Source organism: Zalophus californianus, chromosome 16 (assembly GCF_009762305.2).
Source record: "Zalophus californianus isolate mZalCal1 chromosome 16, mZalCal1.pri.v2, whole genome shotgun sequence".
NCBI lineage: Eukaryota > Metazoa > Chordata > Mammalia > Carnivora > Otariidae > Zalophus > Zalophus californianus.
The window spans coordinates 24,309,351-24,333,623 of NC_045610.1; the positions used below are offsets into that span (position 1 = coordinate 24,309,351).

At 40.2% G+C, this 24,273-nt stretch overlaps 1 protein-coding gene across 1 annotated transcript in view; it reads right to left on the reverse strand.

Moving 5' to 3' along the window:
- The window catches only part of AATF (apoptosis antagonizing transcription factor), a 100,089-nt gene that overhangs the window by 33,069 nt on the left and 42,747 nt on the right, over positions 1–24,273 (reverse strand). The window contains exon 9 of the mRNA XM_035724678.1: positions 270–337. Coding sequence (XP_035580571.1) covers positions 270–337 — 68 coding nt within the window. The remainder of the gene's footprint in view (positions 1–269; positions 338–24,273) is intronic.

Genomic DNA, 24,273 nt, shown 5'->3' on the forward strand with positions numbered 1-24,273 from the left:
GAAGGACTTTGAAAAACAAACCCTAAAACAAAGACATAGAAGTGTTTTATAATCTCTTATTCAACTGCACATAAGGCAAGGTGTAGGGTAAATAGGATTTCCATCACCTTGTCTTTCTAGCTCTTACTGTCTTGCTTAACTTTTTTTTTTTTATGTTGCTTAACTTTTATAATTACGGGGCCAATCACTGCCTTTGAAGCAGAATTAAGGGGACTCAAAGGGAGAAATTATTATATAGGCTGCTTGCATGAAGAGAAAGCCTAAATTACCTTCCCATGGCCACCTGATCATTGGGATCCAAGGAGCTGGTCTTCCGTTCTATGAGTTCTCGAAGGAGCTATGGGAAAAAGAAAAGCAACTGATTTATTTATCATCTCCCAGGACCAAGTGACTTTAAAAGGGCACAGGAGGAATTCTGAATGGCATAGTGACAGCTCTAAAACTACAATCAATAAGGGACAACCCCGGTGGCAAGAGCATGACTGAATTCCCATTAACCCTTTCATATTTATATATCTTTAAAAAGGTGGCTATATAGCAATAGCTGAGAACAGAAGTCCATTTGGAAGACTTATTGTACTGCAGTTCATTTCAAATGGATCAATGAGTGTGCAACATTCCCTTCACTGTTTTTATGATTAGTTTTGTCCACCTCATTGATACCATTGGAGAATCTTTAAAAGGTCAGGTGGGAAAGGCTGTATGGCAAAAAGGAAAATGCATCAGCTTCTCACCAATAGGATAATGGTACATGGTTAACTTCTGACCTATAACCTCCAATAGTCAGGAAGGTCTTCCTCACGCAAAAGCCTTTATTACATATAATTAAAAGTGTGAACTTCATTCTCTTGCTTTCCATGGCTTGTACTCCACCATGCTTACTATGAAGAGATTTAACCACGTATGACACCAACACATTCACAGCCACGACAGTTTTAAAAGGGATCCTGACAGAAATCATATGTGTGTACTGCAAATACAACAGAGAGAACCAGTCTCTCTTCCCATACAACAAACCCCACGGGCACTCTAAATTACTCTCATCTCCTCTTAGTCCTGGGCAGGCCACTGCATACGACCAGAGTGTAAATCTATACCTTTCACACAGACTTAAGTATTTGCATTGGATCTTAAAGTCCTTGGGGAAGAGGAGTAATGTTTAAAAGTTAAACATTAGGTAGGGGTGCCTGGCTGGCTCAGTCGGTACAGCATGTGACTCTTGATCTCAGGGTCATGAGTTTGAGCCCCACGTTGGGTGTGGAGCCTGCTTAAAAATAAAGAAAGGTTAAACATTAAAGGAAGAGAGTTTTCAATTATGATAATAAAACTGGATACATCTCTCTCATACAAGTGCTATGTGCAGGGAAATAGCAATAGAGATTAAAATCCCAAAAGTCTTCTGAGAGAACTCTAAGGGGAGACACTAAAATAATCCTGCTCATCATCTGTCAATAATACAGGTTTGACTTTAAAACTTGTTTCTTCACAAAAAAAAGGAATGATTCTGTAGGTGAGGCATGGTAGCAATCTGTATTGCTGCATTTCACCAAATTAAACAGCTGAAGTCTGTGGGAGGATCAAGAAGGAAGAATAAATTCCAATGAAAGTAGTTCACTCTCTAATTTTCATTTGTTTATGTAAGTAGGCACTGGAAGAAGTAAAACAAATTTACAGAAATGTTCATTTCCATATAAGATGAATCTTTATTGCAAAAGGGAAAAGGATATCTCAATCGCAATTAAAAACCCTCCTATGATGTTTTTTCATTTGCTTATTTTGGACATTATTACTACAGCAATTACGTTTAAAAATGCGGGGACCAGAGGCCACTGGTTTATTATCACTAGAAAACAGCCAGCTATTTCTCTGCCCTGTTTATCTGATTGATTCCCAACATCTTTCTGGCAGCCAATCTATCAGTTTATCTCTGCTACTTCATCACAGTCACTTCTGGCAGCTAAATACAAGATCCAAACCCAGTGTTACACAGACATACGACACAGTAAACCCGTGTAGCCCTGCTCCTCTGTAAACAGCTGCCCTGAAGGCTGAGCCAAAATGGGCTCCTGGTTCCCAGTCAATGTTCTGTCAGAAGCATGGCGGGGAGTAGGGGTGGAAGGGGGAGAGGTGGAGAAGAAAAACAGGAGAAAGAGAAGAAAAAGAAGGGAAAGAAAATACAAAAAGGGACGGGAAACAATGGAGTGGCTGCATCTCATTGCCCTTACCTTGTTCTAGCCACAGAAGAAACTGGAACAACAGTTCCTGGTTTTCCTAATCGTCTCTGATCCCTTGAGACTGGGGCTGTCAAGGCCACTGGGAGCAAGTGCTCACGGAAGGCTGCCCCAGCACAACAGGGGTGATCCTCTGCAAGAAAGGCCCATATGCCCTTCCCGAAGGCTGGAAACTGGAGCCTCACGACCACTGTACGACTGTTAGGTTTGCAGTGGTCCCGCGATTCAAACACCTAGTTGGTGCAGCATTTACTTTCAAGCACTCTGTACTTTCCATATTCTGGGCTGCATTATCTTTTTTTTTTTTTTTTTTAAGATTTTATTTATTTATTTGACAGAGAGACAGCGAGAGAGGGAACACAAGCAGGGGGAGCTGGAGAGGGAGAAGCAGGCTCCCTGCCCAGCAGGGAGCCCGATGCGGGGCTCGATCCCAGGACCCTGGGATCATGACCTGAGCTGAAGGCAGATGCCCAACAACTGAGCCACCCAAGAGCCCCTTGGCTGCATTTTCACTACCCAAGTGCCCTGCACAGATACTCTTAGTCATTCGTGACAAAGAAGATGGTTTTACTGGTCAATCTGGCCAAGTCTACTTTATTCAGTCCAGTGTTGCAGATCCTGTTGTATGTAAGGTAGGAATAAGAAAGTAGCCAGAAAATACAAGTAAACAAACTATTCCTGTAGCTATTGCTATTTCCCACAGCTAACACAATCACTGGGTTTTAATTTAATTAGAAAAACTGCTTTCAAAAAAGTTACTAAAAAATTAAGCTTTAGGAATACTGAAGAATTTAATTTTGCTTCTCAGTTCAATTTTTATAGCTTAACTTTATAAATAAACTTTTCCATTAGAATACAGGTTTCTGTTACAGTTATTGGAGCTTTTCATTTTTCGACAATAATGACACAGTATTTGTAATTTTCTTTGTGACTCGGAAAATGGAGACACGCATTCATATTTTTGTTCTAGTCTGTTTTAATTCCAGGGTCAGGTCACAAAAGCTTGATTGTTTCTCTAGTTCTAGGGGAAAATCACAGATGTTCGGTCTCCAGGTCAGCCCACAAAAACCTACCTAACCCATAACAACATTCATAAGGAATAGCCCTGATGGTACTGTTCAGCATCTAATCAGCATGTATAATACTTTGTCTAGAAAAATGCATGCCAGAATCAGTTAAAAATGGCAGATTGAACACATTAGTTTATCTCTTCTCCCTTCCCAACCCCTCTAAAAGACAGGAGAGGAATAAAACAAATGTATTAACCCACGAGAAAGAAGAGCAAGGGAGAGTTAATGAGAGCAGATTTTCATAAATTTTTCAAAGACAGTCAGGAGATGCAAGAGCAAGAGGCGGTTATCACCCAAGTGCCCGGAGGGAATAAAGGTAAGGGGGGACCTAATGAGGCCCGCAGAGTCCCTGTGAGGAGTGGCGCCGGCAGTGGCGGCTACCACCGAAGAGGGAGAGGCGGGAGGGCCAGCGCCACTGGGCCTCTCCACTCTCCCGCCGGGGACCATCCCCCTCCCCCACCCCCTCTCACCAGGAGCAAAAGTTTTCTTCTCTGGAAAAACTGAGCCCCAGAAGCTCCAGACAGAGGGCTAGGAGGCACAGAAGGCTGGGATGAGGTAGAAGGGAAAGGCGCCATGCCGATCTTTGGGAACTTCTGCCTCCTTCCCTTACCCTACACGCAGAATGCCAGCAGCCTGACACAAAATCTCCCAGGCAGGAGAGCAGAGGCGTCTCTCTTGGAGAAACTGCATGGTTGATCGCTCCACTCCCCGGAAAATATCTCCAAGTTCTGCCATTTGAAGAGTATTCCAAACAAGACCTTAGTTCACAGCGCGATTATAGTTAAAGGAGCCAAAAAGCTCTGCTCAGGTTTCAGAGATACTCCAAATGTTTTACTACTAAATATGAAGAGAGTTAAGGATCACTGGCATCTGAGGAAAGGCTCAGACAGACCAAAGCAGATAGAAGAGGGGACCCCAGAAAGCAATGAGGAAAACAAAAGAAACCTAAGAAAAGAAAGAAAGAGGAATGGATACCCTTAGAGAAGTGAAAAGAAGATATACTCCCATAAGAACAGGAGGATGTGAGAAAAGAGTAAAACAAAAAATTAAACACAAAACAGAAAAAAAATTAAATTTCAACAGAACTGGAAAATAAATGTACAAAAATCCTTCAGCTATAAAACAAAAAGGCAAAAAGATAACATGCCCTTGCTTATTTGTAAGAGAAGAAAAAAATAGAGAGGACAATCCAGAATGTCAAACATCCGACTAAGAAAGGCTAGGAGGACATAATTAGAGTAACAGTAATGAAAATCTCCCAAATCGAAGGACAGGAATGAGCCTACAAAAATCTAGTACAATGAATGAAAAAAGACCTTTCCCAAGACACATCAGCATGAAATGTGGAACACTGGAAGTACAGAGAAGATCCTAAATACTTACAGAAAAAATAGGTCACACATAAAGAGGGTGACCGTATGTCCCCGTTTACCCCAGAGAGTCCTGGTTTATGCCTGTTGTCCTAGTATTCTTTCAGGCTAGTACCTCAAATGTCCCAGTTTTGGCAAGAAATTATATAGTCACCCTGCATACTCAGAAATGAAAACTAAGTGGGACTAGACATTTCAATAGCAGTAACAAGTAGCGGAGGACCGCAGGGCAATGCCTTCAAAATTCTGAGGAAAAGGACTTTCGACCTCAAATTCCACACACAAAGGATTAACCAAGTATGAGAGTTACATGGAGACATCTTCACATGTGTAAAGAGACTCAACGGTTTACTTTCCACATGCTCCTTCACAGGAAGATGTGCCTCAGTAAAATGAGCGCATACAGCAAGAAGGAGAAAGACGTGAGATGTCAGAAAACAAGTCTAACTCAGGTAAGCAGCAAAGGCAGGTCCCAAGACTACTGATGGCAGAGGCCCAGAGAGCAACTGTTCCAAAAAGGAACCGAGTCAAGAAGGCCCTAGAAATAAGGTCTCCAGGGAAAAAGGCAGAGGGAGCGGGGAAATGATTAAGTTAGTTTATGTATTCAAGGCATTCGGTGTGGGGGGGGGGGGAAATAGCAGGAGGTACATAGAACACTAAGCATATCTTTTGAAAACAGGCATTATTCGCTCTAGGAAAAAACAAGCATGTAAGGAAATATAATCATAGTACATTTACTTAGTCATAATATTGTAAACACTGACTTTTCACAAAACTGTGACAATAAGTACACCAGGAGAACGGAGAACAGAAGTGTGGAGGCAGAAAGTACAGAAGGGCTAGCACCTCACTGCCGTTAAGGGAAGTCAAGAGATGATTTGATAAATGACTGAAATTGATACAACAGTAGTATAAACATACTACTTGAAACCTAAATAAAGTATTGGAAGTTTTTGCCCTCCAAAACTTCTCAGCAACATAATATTTTACCATTTCTTAGATAATTCATGACCCAAGAAGAATTTGTCAGGATTTATTTGGCAATGTCCAGAGTATACAGTAGTCCCCACCTTATCCCTGGTTTTAGTTACCCGCTGCCAACCACGGTGCGGAAGCAGATGACCCTCCTTCTGACGGATCATCAGAAGACCAACAGAAACCTGACGCTATGTCACATGCCTGCGTCATTCCCCTCACTACTGGGTATAAAATATTATTTCATTGTGGTTCTGATTTGCATTTCCCTGATGGCTAATGAGGCTGAGCATCCTCTTGTGCTTACTGATCATTTGTATATCTTCTTTGGAGAAATGCCTATTCAGATGCCTTGGCCATTCTTTAATTAGGTTGTCTTTTTATTATTGAGCTGTAAGAATTCTTTATATATTCTAGATACCAGTCCCATAATGCCCATTCTGTGTGTTGTCTTTTCACCCTTTTGATGGTATCATTTGCATCTCATCACATAGGCATCTTTTTTTTTTTAATTTTATTTATTTATTTGACAGAGACAGACACAGCGAGAGAGGGAACACAAGCAGGGCGAGTGGGAGAGGGAGAAGCAGGCTTCCTGCAGAGCAGGTAGCCGGACGTGGGGCTCGATCCCAGGACCCTGGGATCATGACCTGAGCCGAAGGCAGATGCTTAATGACTGAGCCACCCAGGCATTTTATCATCTCACATCATCACAAGGGGGAGTACAGCACAATAAGATAGAGACCACATTCACATTTTTATTACAGTATATTGTTATAATTGTTCTATTTCATTATTAGCTATTGTTATTATTCTCTTATTGAGCCTAATTCATAAATTAAACTTTATCATAGTATGTATGTGCAGGAAAAATGTGTATTTTGGGTTTGGTACTATCCATGGCTTCAGTGATCCACTGGGAGTTTTGGATCATATCCCCTGTAGATTGGTGGCGGGGGGGGGGGGGGGTTGGACCACTACAGGTATTCTGAAACATCTTGCCAGTCTGCAAATTCACAGTGAGAAATTTTGTAATTCCCGCAGGGGAAAAAGGAGGATCAAGGTTATATTGATTAAAGCCCTTATGAATATTTTTCTGCTCCCGAAAACAAAACATGGCAACACACTAGAAATAATACCAAGAACACTTATTTTGATTTGCTGATAATGCCAAGCAATTGTTAACAACTTTATTGAGATATAATTCACTTACTATATAATTCACCCATGCAAAATGTATATAATTCAGTGTATTCTGGTTAATTCACAGAGTTGTGCAATCACCACCACATTTAATCTTAGAACATTTTCTTTCTTTTTTTTTTGGAGAGAGAGTGTGAGAGTGAGCAGGGGAGGAAAAGAGAGAATCTTTTTTTTTTTTAAAGATTTTATTTGTTTATTTGACAGAGAGAGAAACAGAGAGAGAGAGGGAGCACAAGCAGGGGCAGAGGGAGCGGGAGAAGCAGGCTCCCCGCTGAGCAGGGAGCCCAATGTGGGGCTCGATCCCAGGACCCTGGGATCATGACCTGAGCCGAAGGCAGATGCTTAACGACTGAACCACCCAGGTGCCCCAATCTTAGAACATTTTCATCCCACCTAAAAGAAACCCCAAACCTATTAGCTACCATCCCCAGTAAGCCCCACCCACATACTCCCATAGCCCTAAGCAATCATTAATCTTTCTGTCTTTATGATATGCCCATTCCTGACATTTCATATAAATGCAATCATACAATTTATGGTCTTTTATGACTAGCTTATTTCACTTAACATGTGTTCTAAGGTTTATCCATGTTATAGCATATATCAGTACTTCCTTCTTTTTTACAGCTGAATGATATTCCATTGTATAGATACACCATATTTCACCTATTCATTAATTGAGGGATATCTGAGTTATTTCCACCTCATGGTTATTATGAATAATGCTGGTATGGATATTCATGACCAAGTTTTTGTGCAGACGTGTGCTTTCATTTCTCTCGGGTAAATATCTATGAGTGGAATTGCTAGGTCACATAGTAACTTTATGTTTGACATCTTGAGGAACTGCCAGCCTGTTTTCCAAAGCAGGTGCACCACTTTACATTCCCACAAGCAGTGTTGGACAGGTCTGATTTTTCTACATCCTCGTCAGCACTTGTTATTATCTGACTTTTTGATTATAGCCATCCTACTGGGTATAAAATATTATTTCATTGTGGTTCTGATTTGCATTTCCCTGATGGCTAATGAGGCTGAGCATCCTCTTGTGCTTACTGATCATTTGTATATCTTTGGAGAAATGCCTATTCAGATGCCTTGGCCATTCTTTAATTAGGTTGTCTTTTTATTATTGAGCTGTAAGAGTTCTTTATATATTCTAGATACCAGTCCCTTATCAATGCCCATTCTGTGTGTTGTCTTTTCACCCTCTTGATGGTATCATTTGCAGTAGAAGAGTTTTGAATTTTGACATAGTCCAATTTTTCCTTTTGTCATTTGTGCTTTTGGGGTCGTATCTAAGAAATCATTCATGATCCACGGCCATGAATATTTACTTCTGTATTCTCTTCTAAGAGTTTTATAACATTCACTTTTGTATTATGATCCACTTTAAGTTAACTTTTGTGTATGCTGTGAAATAGTGATCCAACTTCATTCTTTTGCATGTGGATATCCAATTGCACCATTTGCTGAAAGACTATTCTTTTTCCCATTGAACTGTTTTGGCACTCTTGCCAAAAAAACCAAGTAGTTTTTAAAGCATTTGGTTTTATGGCCACATATTCCCTGGCTTTCTGAATTTGTGACCTATAGTTATTGATTCCTAACCTTTCAGTCTTCCATGGTTCATAGCCACAGATGCTTGAGATGGAAAAAAGCTTGGGGCAACCCTCTATTTAACTTACTTATTAGTCTAGCTGAGTCAGAATTTTTCAAACTCCCTCCCCAAAACATAGACCGCATGGGAAACAAGTTCAGTCAACTTTTCTTACATGTGTTTCAGTCCCTCTGTCACTGAGATACGAAAAGCAGACTCACAAGGCTTGGGTTTACTCTTCCTTCAGCTTCCTCTCTAGCTCCCACAAGAAATCCTGGTGAAGGGGCGCCTGGGTGGTTCAGTCGTTAAGCATCTGCCTTCGGCTCAGGTCATGATCCCAGAGTCCTGGGATCGAGCCCTGCACCGGACTCCCTGCTCTGCAGGAAGCCTGCTTCTCCCTCTCCCACTCCCCCTGCTTGTGTTCCCTCTCTCACTGTGTGTCTCTCTCTCAAATAAATAAAATCTTAAAAAAAAAAAACAGAGGGGCGCCTGGGTGGCTCAGTCATTAAGCGTCTGCCTTCAGCTCAGGTCATGATCCCAGGGTTCTGGGATTGAGCCCCGCATCAGGCTCCCTGCTCCACGGGAAGCCTGCTTCTCCCTCTCCCACTCCCCCTGCCTGTGTTCCTGTTCTCACTGTCTCTCTCTGTCAAATAAATAAAACCTTTAAAAACTTATAAAAAAAAGAAAGAAATCCTTGTGAAAATATGTTTCTGCTCTGCCTCCTGCTTTACCACATTTTTTTCTTCTCAGCTTCCCAGTCTTTCAAATTAACCCCCAAAGGAATCACTTTCAATTTTTATATACTATATTTAAAGTATGTAAAAAAATAAATCTACATATACTATAATTTCAAATAGCTGGGAAGGAGTTACTATAAATGCCTATAGTACAAAATTGCCATAAAGTAACCCACTCCCCATAGGTAACTATTTTTTCTCTGTTTTCTTTCCACATTGCCTATTCACTCCTCAACCAACTCTGTAACCCTAAAATTTTTGCCTCCATTGTTCTACTGAAACAACTCAAGCCAAGGTCTCTAGATCTCCATGTCTAATGGACATGTGTCATGACTCATCCTACTAGACTTCTTGAAGCAGCAAGTGACACTAGACATTCTCACTTTCTTGGCATCTTCGAGGCATCTCCCTGGTTTTATTCCACATTCAGCCGTCTCCTCTGCCCAAAATTACATGCTAACATTCCTCAAGACTCAGTTCTAAGCTGCCTTTTCTTCTCACTCCATATGCTCTAAGAGTTTCATTCTGTTCTCAAGACTTCAGTGACTTAAGAGTTATCCCTGGAATTCCTTTTCCTTTATATTCAATATCTAATCTGTCTCCAAGTCCTGTGTATGTGATCCACTCATTCAAGAATCTGTCTGCTTTTATCTATCTCCACGGCCCATATCCTACTATAGGCTAATATCATCTTCGTTCATTCCATAAATATGTATTGAGTACGCTGGGAAAATATTGAAAAATAAAACAGACATGGTCTCACCTGAGTTAGTATGATTTCCATATATTTACTCTTGCCCCTCCTCCATTTTGCTCTCCTAATTATAGTCAGAGGAATATTTTTATTTTTATTTTTTGAGAGAGAGAGCACATGCACAAGAGTTGGGGGGTGGGGCAGAGGGAGAGAGTGAGAATCTTAAGTAGGCTCTACGCCCAGCGTGGAGCTCGATCTCACGATTCTGAGATCAGAAACTGAGTTGAAATTAAGAGTCAGATGCTTAGCTGACTGAGCCTCCCAGGCGCCCTGGTCAGAGTAATATTTTTAAAATGCAGATACACCAGAGGATAGAATTCTTATTGCAGCCCCAAGGCTCGACAGTCTGTCTGGCCCCTTATCTACCCTCTCCGGGCTAACCTTCCATCTCCGTGCTCCAGTCTCAACAGTCTTCTTTCTGCACCTGAAATGCTCCCAGGCCTACTCCCATCACAGAATCCTTGTGCACAGGCATTGCTGGGGGCATGCTTCCCTAACCATTTACCTGCTTGCACCCCACATCCTTCTCTACTCATTTGTTAATCTCGGTTTAATCATCTCTTCTTTAGGGAAATCTTTCTTAACTGCACCCTACACACGCACCTCAGCATTGCAAATATGAATTGATCCATTTCCTTCCATCATCTCAAGAATTACCCTTTTCGGGGCACCTGGGTGCTTCAGTCAGTTAAGCGTCTGCCTTCAACTCAGGTCATGATTCCAGGGTCCTGGGATCGAGCCCTGTGTTGGGCTCCCTGCTCCGCGGGAAGCCTTCTTTTCCTTCTGCCCCCACTCCCCGCGCTTGTGTGCACATGCGCATTCTCTAATAAATAAATAAAATCTTAAAAAAAAGAATTACCCTTTTTTAAAACCATCCCAAGAGTACTTGAATTAAAAAAACAAAAACAGGGTGCCTGGGTGGCTCAGCTGGTTGAGTGTCTGACTTTTTTTCATTTTTAAATTTAAATTCAATTAATTATCATATAATGTATTATTGGTTTTAAAGGTAGAGGTCCGTGATTCATCAGAATTATGTGACACCCAGTGCTCATTACATCATGTGTCCTCCTTAATGTCCATCACCCAGTTACCCCACCCCACCCCCCCGCCCCTCCAGCAACCCTCAGTTTGTTTCCTATGATTAAGAATCTCTTATGGTTTATCTCCCTCTCTGGTTTTGTCTTATTTTTTCCTCTCTTCCTCTATGATCCTCTGTTTTGTTTCTTAAATTCTACATATCAGTGAGACCATATGATAACTGTCTTTCTCTGATGGACTTATTTTGCTTAGCATAATACCCTCTAGTTCCATCCACGGTGTTGCAAATGGCAAGATTTCATTTTTGATGGCTGAGTAATATTCCACTGTATGTATGTGCGTGTGTGTGTGTGTGTGTGTGTGTGTGTGTGTGTGTGTGTGTACACCACATCTTCTTTATGAGTGTCTGACTCTTGATTTTTGGCTCCAGTCATGATCTCAGGATCATGGGATTGAGCCCTGCAGCCTGACTCTGCCTCGCTGGTCTTTAAGGATTTGATTAGTTTTTCCACTTTCTGATTCAGTGCTGCATCATGCCTCCACTCCAGAGTGAGAGCCAAGTAAGGCCTACGATTTGGAAGGGATGATAAATTCATTCACTGAATAAAGTAACACTGTTTTCTCAGCACAAGTTCTAAAATTCAGAGCGTCAGGCTCTGCACTCAATGGCGAGTCTGCTTGGGATTCTCTCTCCCCCTCCCAGTCCCTCTGCCCCTCCCCCTCTCACACTCCCCACTAAAATAAATAAATCTTTATTTATTTTTAAAAAATATTTTATTTATTTGTTTTACAGATAGAGACACAGCAAGAGCAGGAACACAAGCAGGGGGAGTGGGAGAGGGAGAAGCAGGCTTCCTGCAGAGCAGGGAGTCCAATGCGGGGCTCAATCCCAGGACCCTGGGATCATGACCTGAGCTGAAGGCAGACGCTTAACGACTGAGCCACCCAGGCGCCCCAATAAATAAATCTTAAAAACAAAAATGAAAAATTAATCCAAATGAATTAAAAGATCTTCAATCACTTCTCATTCTTTTAATGTTAAAATGATGTAGATCTGTCCTCCCTCTTGGATCTCATTTCTCAAAGGAAAAAGCTGGTTCTTCTCAGGAGAGAGGGAACAGATCTTTTGTGCTTCCTCTAATCCATCCATACCCTCTTTCTGCAGTCTCTCTCTTTTTTTTTTAAAAGCTAGGACTTTATTTATTTTTTTTAAGAGTTTATTTATTTATTCATGAGAGACAGAGGGAGAGAGAGAGAGAAGCAGAGGGAGAAGCATGCTCCCAAGGAGCAGGGAGCCCAATGCAGGACTCGATCCCAGGACCCTGGGATCATGACCTGAGCCGAAGGCAGATGCTTAACCATCTGAGCCACCCAGGTGCCCTTTCTGCAGTCTCTTTGAGATGGTCCTTTTATTGCAAAAAAAGGTGTCTTGACATCTTTATTATAAAAATCTGAATTAATTTCAATATAGTGTTTTTTATTTAAACATCTTTTATTTACAAAATACCTTTTTCAAATTCCAAATCTCAGATTTTCATCTCCCATTTTCTAAAATGTAATGATTCTAGATACGAGCTTTCATTATGTGAATATGTGTGCTGCATAATTCAGTATAAATGTAAATATCTGCCCATGAATCAGTATAACACCATGGCTTTGGAGTCTGACAGATCTGGGTTCTGAATCCCAGCTATGCCCCTTACTAGCTGTGTAATCTGGGAGAAGTTATTTGACCTCTCCAGAGATTCAGTTTCCTCAACCATAAGGAAGTAATAATTTTATCTCATAAAAGTTGATTTGGTATTTTAGATGATGATAAAAGTAATGCACTTAAGCAAAATTTAAGTATTCAATAAACAGAGATATTGTCAACATCAGATAACAATAATAACCCCCAAACCCCATTTGGGCAAAAAAATTCAACACCTTCCATAGCTAAATCACCACCACCACAGATGCTAACAATGAACAAGTACAATTATTCAGTTTTCCTTTCTACTGATTTTTGACAGTAGATTAGATATAAAATGAAGGAAAAGCAGAATGAAGAAAATGTAAAAGCATAGGAAATTCACAGAAATGGTAAGTCAATACTTGAGAAGTATGCTCTTGGTTATAGGACTTTTCCAAACTGGACCATGATAAATTAGAGCAAAAGTGACCCTCTCCTTTATCATTTATTCCATTTGAACAACTAACTGCTATTCCCTTTCCATGACCTGCAATTCTGGCCACTATCCTCTGATCACAAGATCGCCTCCACCTAGTAGCCTCACCCTGCCCAGTCTCACACTATTAATGTGCTGTCTATCCTTCTTTGAAGGTCCGGATCCAATGCCATCTCCTCCTCCCTGCAGCCTTCTCGAACTCCCCCAAACTGTTATTTCTCTCCCTTCTGAATTCTTTCATACCCCCTCACCAAGGAAGCTGGTTGTTTATATTTCTGTCATCTCCTGTGCCTGGCTGTAAGCTTCCCAAAGGCAGGGTATAGTCTGACTCAAATGCTCACCTCCCCCAGAACTCTGCATGCTGCCGTGCACAAAGCAGTTATTCAATACCATTTCTAAAATAACAGTTACGTAGCAAGCATTCTTCTAGATCTGGTGATCAGGGATGAACAGCATCTACCTTCTGCAATGGAAAGTACAAAATTACAGGAAGAGTAGTATAGAGAAGAATGGAGAGAAATCAGGATGTGTGAATAAAATCCAAGAAGCATCTTAATACTGATGTTACAAATAATCCACCTTTGGTTACTAAAATAAGAAAACGTATAGCTAGAGGCTACCATTGAAAGTCAGCCTGACTCTGCCTCGCTGCCCTTGGTCTTTAAGGATTTGATTAGTTTTTCCACTTTCTGATTCAGTGCTGCATCATGCCTCCACTCCAGAGTGAGAGCCAAGTAAGGCCTACGATTTGGAAGGGATGATAAATTCATTCACTGAATAAAGTAACACTGTTTTCTCAGCACAAGTTCTAAAATATTTCAAAGGCCATAATATTTCACTAGGCTTAGCCATTTGGATTAAAATTTATTAGTCAAAACAGAAAACTTTCTCACCAGATCCCATATATTCCATTAGGCATGATATATAATGTCTCCCGATGTCTAATTATTAACTGGGAGTGTAAGTAAATCATTATCAGTATTAGCCCCTGATATGTGCAGACAGGGTTAAGAATTAAGCAATTAGAATGCTAAAGAACTTTTTTTTGACAGTTTGCTTTTCCTTTCTTTTTCTTACAAATAAAAACAATTTTACAAGAATCAAGTGACAGATTTAGCTATTCGTCCTAATCCATACCAAACTAACAATGTACAGAGAGTTCTTTTGTTCAGAATTTCCAACAGTCCTCATTTCCAGTATTCTGCCCCTTGAACACCAGATGGTTATCTTGGTGTGTATCTTTTTTTTTTCTTCTTCTATCTTTAATAAAGGTGGGAAGAAGGGTTATATATCCTTTGGGACCCTAGCTCAGTCACTGTTTCTGGGCATTCCCGGACAAAGTTTTTTTTAATGGCATCAAACAATGTATCTTTTGTATTGGAAGACTAAGGAGGAAGTCATTCAGAACTAGAGAAAATTTTACTAAAAGGATGCACAAGGAAAAAACTGGAAGGGTAGTACTAACCTGTGCTCTGTAATGATGTCCTTTAGGGATGAAAGGCCCAGCTGAAACAAACCTCTCCCTGACTTTGCAACATTCTCCTTCTAGCATTTAGACTCCAATAATTCTTCGGCCCCACCAGGGTCAATAACCCATTGATCCTGGCACCGTTGCAGCATCCTGCCTCTTCTCCTCATGTGCTCATTCCCCTCCTTCCTCAGGTGGAAGTGACTCCACAGTCCATCAGGATAATCACTCCTGGCATACACTCTCAACTCCCTTGCATGATGTGATATCCCTTTGTCAAACAGATTCATGATCCTTTGGGGACTGATGGGTCTTGGAATTCAGAATTTTGAGGATTTTAGGAGGTAAGACAGAGTATAAAACACAAATGCCCCAGCAGAGTCTGGGACAGCACCCTAAAGTCAAACACATGAATATTGCTGCAGCAAAATATATGAATCTTCCCCACTAGGTGGGATAAATAAAGCCTTATAGGTTTATAATAGCTTCGTGACCTTCCAGATCAGATGTTGCCACCACAAAAGTTTGCCACTTACCAAAACAAAACAAAAAACTGTGAGTTTTCAGAACTTTTTAATCAGAAATGCAGTAAAGGGATTATGTACCTGTACTCCTTTGGCAAAACCCCCAACCATGTTAAATCTCAGTACCTGCATCCATGCAGGGCTGGAGAAAAAGACAAGACCATGGGAACTGGTGTCCCCCATTGTAAGTCATTAGCACTGACCTCACGTGGATTGACTTCAGTGCTACCTGACAATTCCCCAGCAGGTTTACGCTCCACTCATTCTCCCACTCTGTCTGGGGACTCTGCTATACCTCTTTTCTCGCCTCTCTTCTGAAACATCCACTTTCCCTCACTGAGCCATTTCCATCAGCATACAAAGTACATCTCCTATCTTAAAACAAAACAAAACAAAAAAATCTCTCCCAAACCTCCCCTCCCCGCTCCAGCTGCTCTATTTCTCTATTCTCGTTACAGCAACCCCCCTGGACAGCTGTCTATATGCAGTATCTCCGATTTTTCTTTCATTCTTTCTTGAACCCATTCCATCATTCTACCAAAACAGTTCTTGTCAAGGTCACCATGACTCCCACTTGCTGACACCAATGGTCAATTCTCAGTCTGTATCTCACTTGATCTGCAGCAACTGACATAGGTCACACTTTTCTTTTTAAAAAAAGTTTCATTCAGATATAATTCACAAACCGGTACAATTCACCAATTTAAACTGTATGATTCAATGGTTTTGTATATTCACAGAGTTGTGCAACCATCATCACAATCAATTTTAGAATATATTCATCACTCCCAAAAGAAACCCATTACCCATTACTTGTCACTTCCCATTTCCCTCCTATGACCCCCAACCCTAGGCAACCATTATTCCACTTTCTCTCTATACAGATGTGTCTATTCTGGATATCTCATATATATGGAATCATAAAATATGTAGTCTTCTGTGACTGGATCTTTCACTTAGCATAATGTTTTCAAGGCTTATTCATGTTGTAGCAATTATCAGTACTTCATTCCTTTTTATAGCTGAGTAATACTCTATTGCATGGATACACCACATTTTGTTTATCCATTCATCAGTTAAGGGACATTCGGACTGTTTTCTTTGTGGCTATTATGAATAATGCTGTGAATATTTACGTACGAGTCTTAGTGTGGGCATATGCTTTCATTTCTCTTGGATATACACTTAAAAGTGAAATTACCAGGTCATATGGGAACTCTAAGTTTAATGTTTTGAGGAACTGCCAAACTGTTTTCCACAGAGGCTGCACCAATTTATATTCCCACCAGCAATATTTTCCATATCCTTGTCAATACCTGTTTTTTTTTTTTTAAAGATTTTATTTATTTGACAGAGAGAGACACAGCGAGAGAGGGAACACAAGCAGGGGGAGTGGGAGAGGGAGAAGCAGGCTCCCTGCTCAGCAGGGAGCCCGATGCGGGGCTCGATCCCAGGACCCTGGGATCATGACCCGAGCCGAAGGCAGACGCCTAACGACTGAGCCACCCAGGCGCCCCTGTCAATACCTGTTTTATCATCTTTTTGATTATAGCCATCTTAGTCGTGTAAGGTGGCATTCATTGTGCTTTTGATATGTATTTCCCTAAAGACTAATGATGTTGAGCATCTTTTTACTGGTCATTTAAATATCTTCTTTGGAGGGGTGCCTGGGTGGCTCAGTCAGTTAAGCGTCTGCCTTTGGCTCAGGTCATGATCTCAGCGTCCTGGGATAGAGCCCCGCATTGGGCTCCCTGTTCAGTAGGGAGTCTGCTTCTCCCGCTCTCTCTGCCCCTCCCCACCATGCTCACTCTCTCTCTCTCTCTCTCTCTCAAATAAAATCTTGAAAAAAAAAACTTCTTTAGAGAAATGTTTATTCAGATCCTTTGCCATTTAAAAAAAAATTATTTATTTTTGAGAGAAAGAGAGAGCAGGGAGACAGAGGGAGAGGAGAGAGAGAATCACAAGCAGACACCCCAGTGAGCGTGGAGCCTGACACGGGGCTCGTTCTCACAACCCCAAGATCATGATGTGAGCTGAAATCAAGAGTCTGACAACACTTAACCAACTGAGCCGCCCAGGTGCCCCTGCCATTTTTTACTGGGTTATTTATCTTTTATTATTACACTGTAAGAGTGCTTTATATATTCTAGATACCAGTCTCTTACCAGATATATGATTTGCAAGTATTTTCTCCCACAAATATTTGTGGGTCTTTTCACTTTCCTGTTTTGCAGCACCAAAGTTTTTTATTTCAATGAAGACGAATTTATCTATTTTTTTCTTTTGTCACTTGTGCTTTTGAAGTGCTAAGAACCCATTTCCTAACCAAAGTTCATGAAGATTTACTCCTATGCGTTCTTCTAAAAGTTTTATAGTTTTAGCTTTTACATTTAGGTATGTGATCCATTTTCAATTATTTTTTGGGTAGGTGTGAGGGAAGGCACCGACTTCATTCTTTGGCATGTGGATATCCATTTGTCCCAGCACTATTTGTTGAAAAGACAGTTCACTTCCCATTGCATTGTCTTGGCACCCTTGCTGAATGCCAACTGACCATAAATGTAAAGGTTTATTTCTGTATTCTTGATTGTATTCCATTGATCTATATACCTAACTCTATGCCAGTGCTACAATATCTTGATTATTGTAGGTTTGTAGTAAGTTTTGAAATTAGGAAGTATGAGTCTTCCAATTGTTCTTTTTCAAGATGGTTTTGGCTCTTCTGGGTCCCCTGCATTTCCATATGAATTTCAGGATCAGTTTAACACTTTCTGCAAAGAGGCAGTTGGGATTTTGATAGAGATTGTATTGAATCTGAAGATCAGTTTGGGGAGTACTGCCACCTTAATATTAACTCCTCTACTCTATGAACATGTGATGACTTTCCATTTATTCAGGTCTTTTAAAATTTCTTTCAACAGCGTTTACCGTTTTCAGTGTACAAATCTTTCACCTCCCTGGTTAAATTTATTACCAGGTATTTTATTCTTTTGGATACTATTATAAATGGAATAGTCTGTTCACAGCTGGTGTATAGAAACACAACTGATTTTTTGTGTGTACATCTTGTATCCTAACATTTTGCTGAATTTGTTTATTAGCTGATAGTTCTTTGGTGGCTTCTTTGAGATTTTCTTTTTTTTTTTTTTAAGATTTTATTTATTTAAGGGTGCCTGGGTGGCTCAGTTGGTTAAGTGTCTGCCTTCCGCTCAGGTCGTGATCTCAGGGTCCTGGGATCAAGCCCCGAGTCGGGCTCCCTGCTCCGCGGGAAGCCTGCTTCTCCCTCTCCCACTTCCCCTGCTTGTGTTCCCTCTCTCGCTGTGTCTCTATCTGTCAAATAAATAAATAAAATCTTAAAAAAAAGATTTTATTTATTTATTCATGAGAGAGAGAGAATCAGAGGCAGAGGGAGAAGCAGGCTCCCCGCTGAGCAGGAAGCCCGATGTGGGACTTGATCCCAGGACCCTGGGATCATGACCTGAGCCAAAGGCAGATGCTTAATCATATGAGCCACCCAGGCGCCCTCTTTGGGATTTTCTATATATATGATATATATATAGGATCATGCCATCTGCACATAAGAGATAGTTTTACTTCTTCCGCTCCAATTTGATGCCTTTATTTCTTTTTCTTGCCTAGCTGTTCTGTCTAGGACCTCCAGTACAATGTTGAGTGTTAGTGGCAGGAGCAGACATACTTGTCGCATTCCTAATCTTAGAGGAAAGCATTCAGTCTTTCAGCATTGAGTAGGTAAAAGTGGGTTTTCACAGATGTTCTTTATCAAGTAAAAAAGTTCCCTTCTATCCCCAGTTTGCTATGTGTGGTGGTGGTGTTTTTTATTTTTGTTTTTGTTAGCTGTGTTTTTATCATGAAAGGGCTAAATGTTTTTTTCTGCATCTGTTGAAGTGATCATGTGGTTTTTGTCCTTATTCTGTTGATATGGTGTATTATATTAATTGATTTTTGATGTTAAATCAACCTTGTGTTCCTGGGCTAAATCCCACTTGGTTATGGTACATAATCTTTTTTATGTGTTGTTAGATTAAGTCTGCTAGGACTCTGTGGACCCTTGCATCTATATTCATAAGAGATATTGGTCTGTAATTTTCTTTCCTGTGTTGCTTTTGTCTGGTTTTGGTATCAGGATGATACTATATTTCCTCCTTCTTGAAACACTTTTATATAGAACCTGGGAAATCACTCTTCCCTCACTCTCTTAACTTACCAGTTGCTCTTTCTCAATCACCTTTGCTGGTTGCCCTTCATCTGCCCAATTTCTAAATGTCTGAATGTCCCAGGACTTGGGGTTTGAATCAATTCTTTTTTTCTCTTGCTTCATTCTCTAGGTAATCTTGCTCAGTCTCATGGTATTAAATACAATCTATATGCTGATGGCTCTCAAATGTAGTCAAGCCCAGACTTTTCCATGAACTCCAGAATTATAGCTATAACTACCTCTTCAACAACTCCATATGAATGTTTTGGAGGTAACCTAAACTTAATATAATTGATCAAAATCATTAAAGCTAAAACAGGTCCATGGAGGGGGGAAAAAAAGCTTAATAAAATCAAAACTAAGTTCCAGATTTCTCCTCCAAATTAGCTTCTCTCATTGTTTTTCCCCATCTCAGTAAATGGCAATTTTGTCCTTCCAATTGCTCAGGCCAAAAACCTTAAAGTCATCCTGGACTCCTCTCTTTCCACGCCCCACATGAAATCCAACAGCAAATCCTGTCAGTTCACCTTGAACATAAACTCAGAATCCAACCACTTAGCACTCTACAAAACCACCCTAGTCCCAGCTACCACCATCTCTTACCTGATTATCACTAGACTCTCTTAGCTAGTATCCTGTTTGCCACCTTACCTCCTACAGTTTATTCTCAACATGAACCAGCAGAGAGATTCTTTTGAAATATTAGACCAATCATGGAACTCCTCTGTTCAAAACCCTTTGGTGGTTTCCCATCTCAGTCACAATCAAAGCCAAAGTGTTATAGTAGCTTACAAAGTCCTACAGCACCTGGCCCTCCATTACCTCTCTTTCCTCTTCTCCTATCACTCTTTCTTGCCTAAGCCACCCCAATGACACTGGCCTCCTTCAATTTCCTAGAACATGCTAGCCTCCACTATGCCTCAGAGCCTCTGCACTTGCCATTCCCTGGATCCTTCCCTGCAGGAAGGATCCCTGCAGGTATCCTTCAGATACCTGCGTGGCTGGTATTTATTGCCTTCAGGTCTCTGCTCAAATACAGCCTTACTCCCTGAACCCCCTACATAAAAACAGTAACCATCCGCTCCCTACCCTAGTATTCCCTTCACCCATACCCGGTTTTAGAATTTCCTATTGTACAGTCACAATACACTTCCCCTAGCTCTAAGCTAGAATGGATGCTCACAACGACAGAACTTTGCTTTGTTGCAGCCCCTAACAGAGCTCCAAGAGAACTTTCTATGATGAGAAGTCCTATATTTGCGCTGTCCAGGGGCGTAGCCACTAGTACATGTGGCCACGTAGCACTTGAGATGTGGCCAGAATGACCGAGGAACTGAATTTGTAACTTTAATCTATTTTAATTAATTTAAATTTAAATAGCTACATGTGGCTAGCAGCTACTGCATTAGACAGCACAGCACAGCCTAAAACAGCAGTTACTCAAAAAGACATAGCAGGTATGCAAATATTTATTGAATGAATGATGCAAGGAAGAAAGAAATCTGAAGGCTTCTTTTCTCCTTAAGTTTCTACTATAGAAAATTTCAGAAATACACAAAAGTAGGACATAGCTAAATGAACCCTCCAATACCTATCACCAACATGAAGGCTCTTCTAACCTGAAATAAGTTTCAGTAGATACCGGCATCTCAATCCAGCTTGTAACAATTACTACATTCTTGGAAAATAGGGATTTTATATTATCCAGAGTTTATATCAAACAGCATCTCTTAGGGTCTTTTTTTTTTTTTTTTTAAGATTTTATTTATTTATTTGAGAGAGTAAGAGAGAGAGACAGCACATGAGAGGGGGGAGGGTCAGAGGGAGAAGCAGACTCCCTGGACCTAGCATCTGGTATAATAAATGTTAATTGAATGAAGTTCATAATTGCATAAAAGCGATACATATGAATTGTCAGAGTGCAAACAGACATACTCACTGGACCTCCAATTTCCTAAACAGATATATTCTGAAAAGGAAATTTTCAAATGGATTTTCAAACACGTCAGATCAAAGGGCAGCTTAATATGCTGGAAAGAAAATCAAACCGGGAGCAAGAATTCTTGGATTTCAATGTCCTGACTAAGTGGGGTGATCCTATACTAGTCATGTACTTGCTTTAGGCTCCAGTTTGTAAAAAGACAGTTTGGCCTTGATGTTCTTCAAAGATGCTATCTAACTTTAAAGCAATTATGTTCTATTCTAGATCCACAATACACAAAAATTTTTAAAGATGCTTATTAACTTCCCCTTTCTGTGCCAAATCATTTTCCCTATAATTTACTTTAAAGGAGCTATACATTGAGTATGATTTAATACGAAGAGATCATATTTACTTTAGGGAACAGGTAGTGTTCCCCATTTCCTGAGAAGTACCAAATTCTTCACTTGGGGCCACTAAAATACTGCTGGAGTCCTATGTTTGATTTATACTCATGGCTGACATTGTGCTTATTAGTATAGAAAAGGCCATTTTGGCCACATATTTGCCTAGTAAATTCCTAAAGTACCACCTGTGTTTGAAAAAGTTTCTTCAACAGTTCTAAGCCAATTCTTATCTCTTTCCTAGCTGGCTCCATAAAATGTACTGTTTCAGGCTTTGTTCTGAGGTTTTACCTTTATTAAACGAGGTAGTAGTACTAAAGTCATGCTCTGATGTTTTTTAAAGCAAGGAAATGGAAAGAAATGAGGGCCAGCTGCATGTACTTTCCCTCGGACACTACTGTTGGATGAAATTTCTGGACCTTGCATTTAAAATGTGGCTTTGGGCCTCCTGTCCTATGCAGCCTCCACAATAGCAAGCCCATGCTAGCAATCAAATGCCAATACTGATGCTGAATTTGGGTCTAAACACTGACAGATCAACAATGGCGGCACAGAAGCTAGAATGTACCTCAAATAAACTTCTTACACATGGTACACAAAATAATCTTGTAATTATTAAAACGAGTTTAATTGGACATTGGTATTTGGTGTGGGTTGTTGTTGTTTGGTATTTATTTGGAATTTATTTATTTATTTATTTGAAAGAGGGAGAGAGAGAGAGAGAGAGAATGAGTGGGGGGGGAGAGGGAGCGGCAGAGGGAGAGGGAGAATCCCAAGCAGACTCCTTCCTGAGCGCAAAACCTGATGCTTGATCTCACGACCCTGAGATCATGACTTGAGCCAAAATCAAGGGTCGGACACTCAACCAACTAAGACACCCAGGTGCCCCAGGTTGTTTTGTTGGTTTTTTTTTAAACCTATACTACGCCTCAAGAAACCTAACCGATAAATTCTCTGCTGTATTTTTCCCATAATTTCAATTTTCAAGTTTATGTACTTCATATATATATATCCTCTCTCACATCATCAAATAGGTCTATGTGTAATAAGTTTCATCAAATTTTTAAGAAACACAACCCACATCTCAAATAACAGTAACGTTCAAAAGTAAAACTACAAATGAAATACTGCTCTGAACCAGAAGGTACCTGTTTTTTGACAACGAATTAAAAGGAACAGGCTCAAATCAAACTTTAAAATATATTATTAACCATCAACTGAACCACTGGAGAGACATACGCCAACAGTAAGAGTACTGTATCGCCATTAACCACAGGAATGGCTTGAAACATCTTATTCACACTAAGATCTAAATGTATGCAATTAAAGCCATCACATCAACTGTCCATATTAATCACTCACCAATTTAATTAAGGTAAACCATCTTGTCAGAAAGCTTGCCTCTTCCCTATTTCTTAACATTATCGACTTTTAATAGTTCACCAAATTAGTAATTACTTGCTTATGGCATTATCAAATATCTAAGTCCAGCATGTGGCAAGGTCAGTTATAGACATGCCCTGATGGCATGTGAAAGGAGAAATTTAACCCATCAAAGTGGTCATCGAAAGAGCAAAACCTATTATCCCTTTCTCTAGACACTCCTGGTTAAATTCAAAGTGACAGGACAAACCAGATCAAAACTAAACAGAGCTAGAAGCAACATACAAAATCCTAATGAACCCTTAGAACCCAGGTATCGATTTGTCAATAGCTAAGCTCAATTAGTCCTTTCAGAACAAAGTACCTCATGAAGTGACAAGAAACTAGTTTGAGGTCTGGGATATGAAAAGAATAAAAGCAGTCACTTTATATTGCTCATTGCTAAGTGCAGTCATATCTCAACCTGGAGATCTTGTGGGGATTAAATAAAGATGTCTGTCAAGTACCGATCTACTAAGCCAAGGAGCTGGAACATAACTAGTGTTCAGTAAATGTTAGTCCTTCCTCAAATCTTTAACAATACAGGCTTATCAAGTCAAACATCAACTGATGGTTTAAAAAAGCAAGTCAAAACAAAAGAAAAACCTTACATGGTGATACAGATAACACATCTCATAGAACTCAGCAAATAGGATAATGAAAAGGAAAAACAGATACTGAAAACATTTCTCAATGGCTCATCCTTTGTGGTCATTTACAACCTTCCTGTTTTGTGAAATTGTCTTTAGGGATGAGCTTTGACGAGAAAAAGGCCAAACGCAAACTAATTCCACTTGAGAGGGAAATTCAGAAATGCCTACAGCAGGTGAACAGTTTCTCTCATAAAATCTTCCTACTGGGTATACTTCAAGCTTTCAGCAATTCCAGTTTCCAAACAAACCGGTAGCACAACTAAAAAGCTAATTTTTACATTAGAATTGTTAAGTAACAGGAGTTCAATAAATCATTTGCCTTCTAAGAAAAAAATGACTTTCTAACAAATAATAGTTCTTCCGGTTCTAAGAAAATAAAGCTTATTTACAAACTGAAAGGTGTGTAATACCATAGTGAAGTCTTTTTATGGCTCAAGAATGAAATATTTAAGAAATAAAGGTGCGGAAAGAACAGGACTTGGTCTAAAAAGTCTTGAGATCAAGTACTTGTGTTGCCAT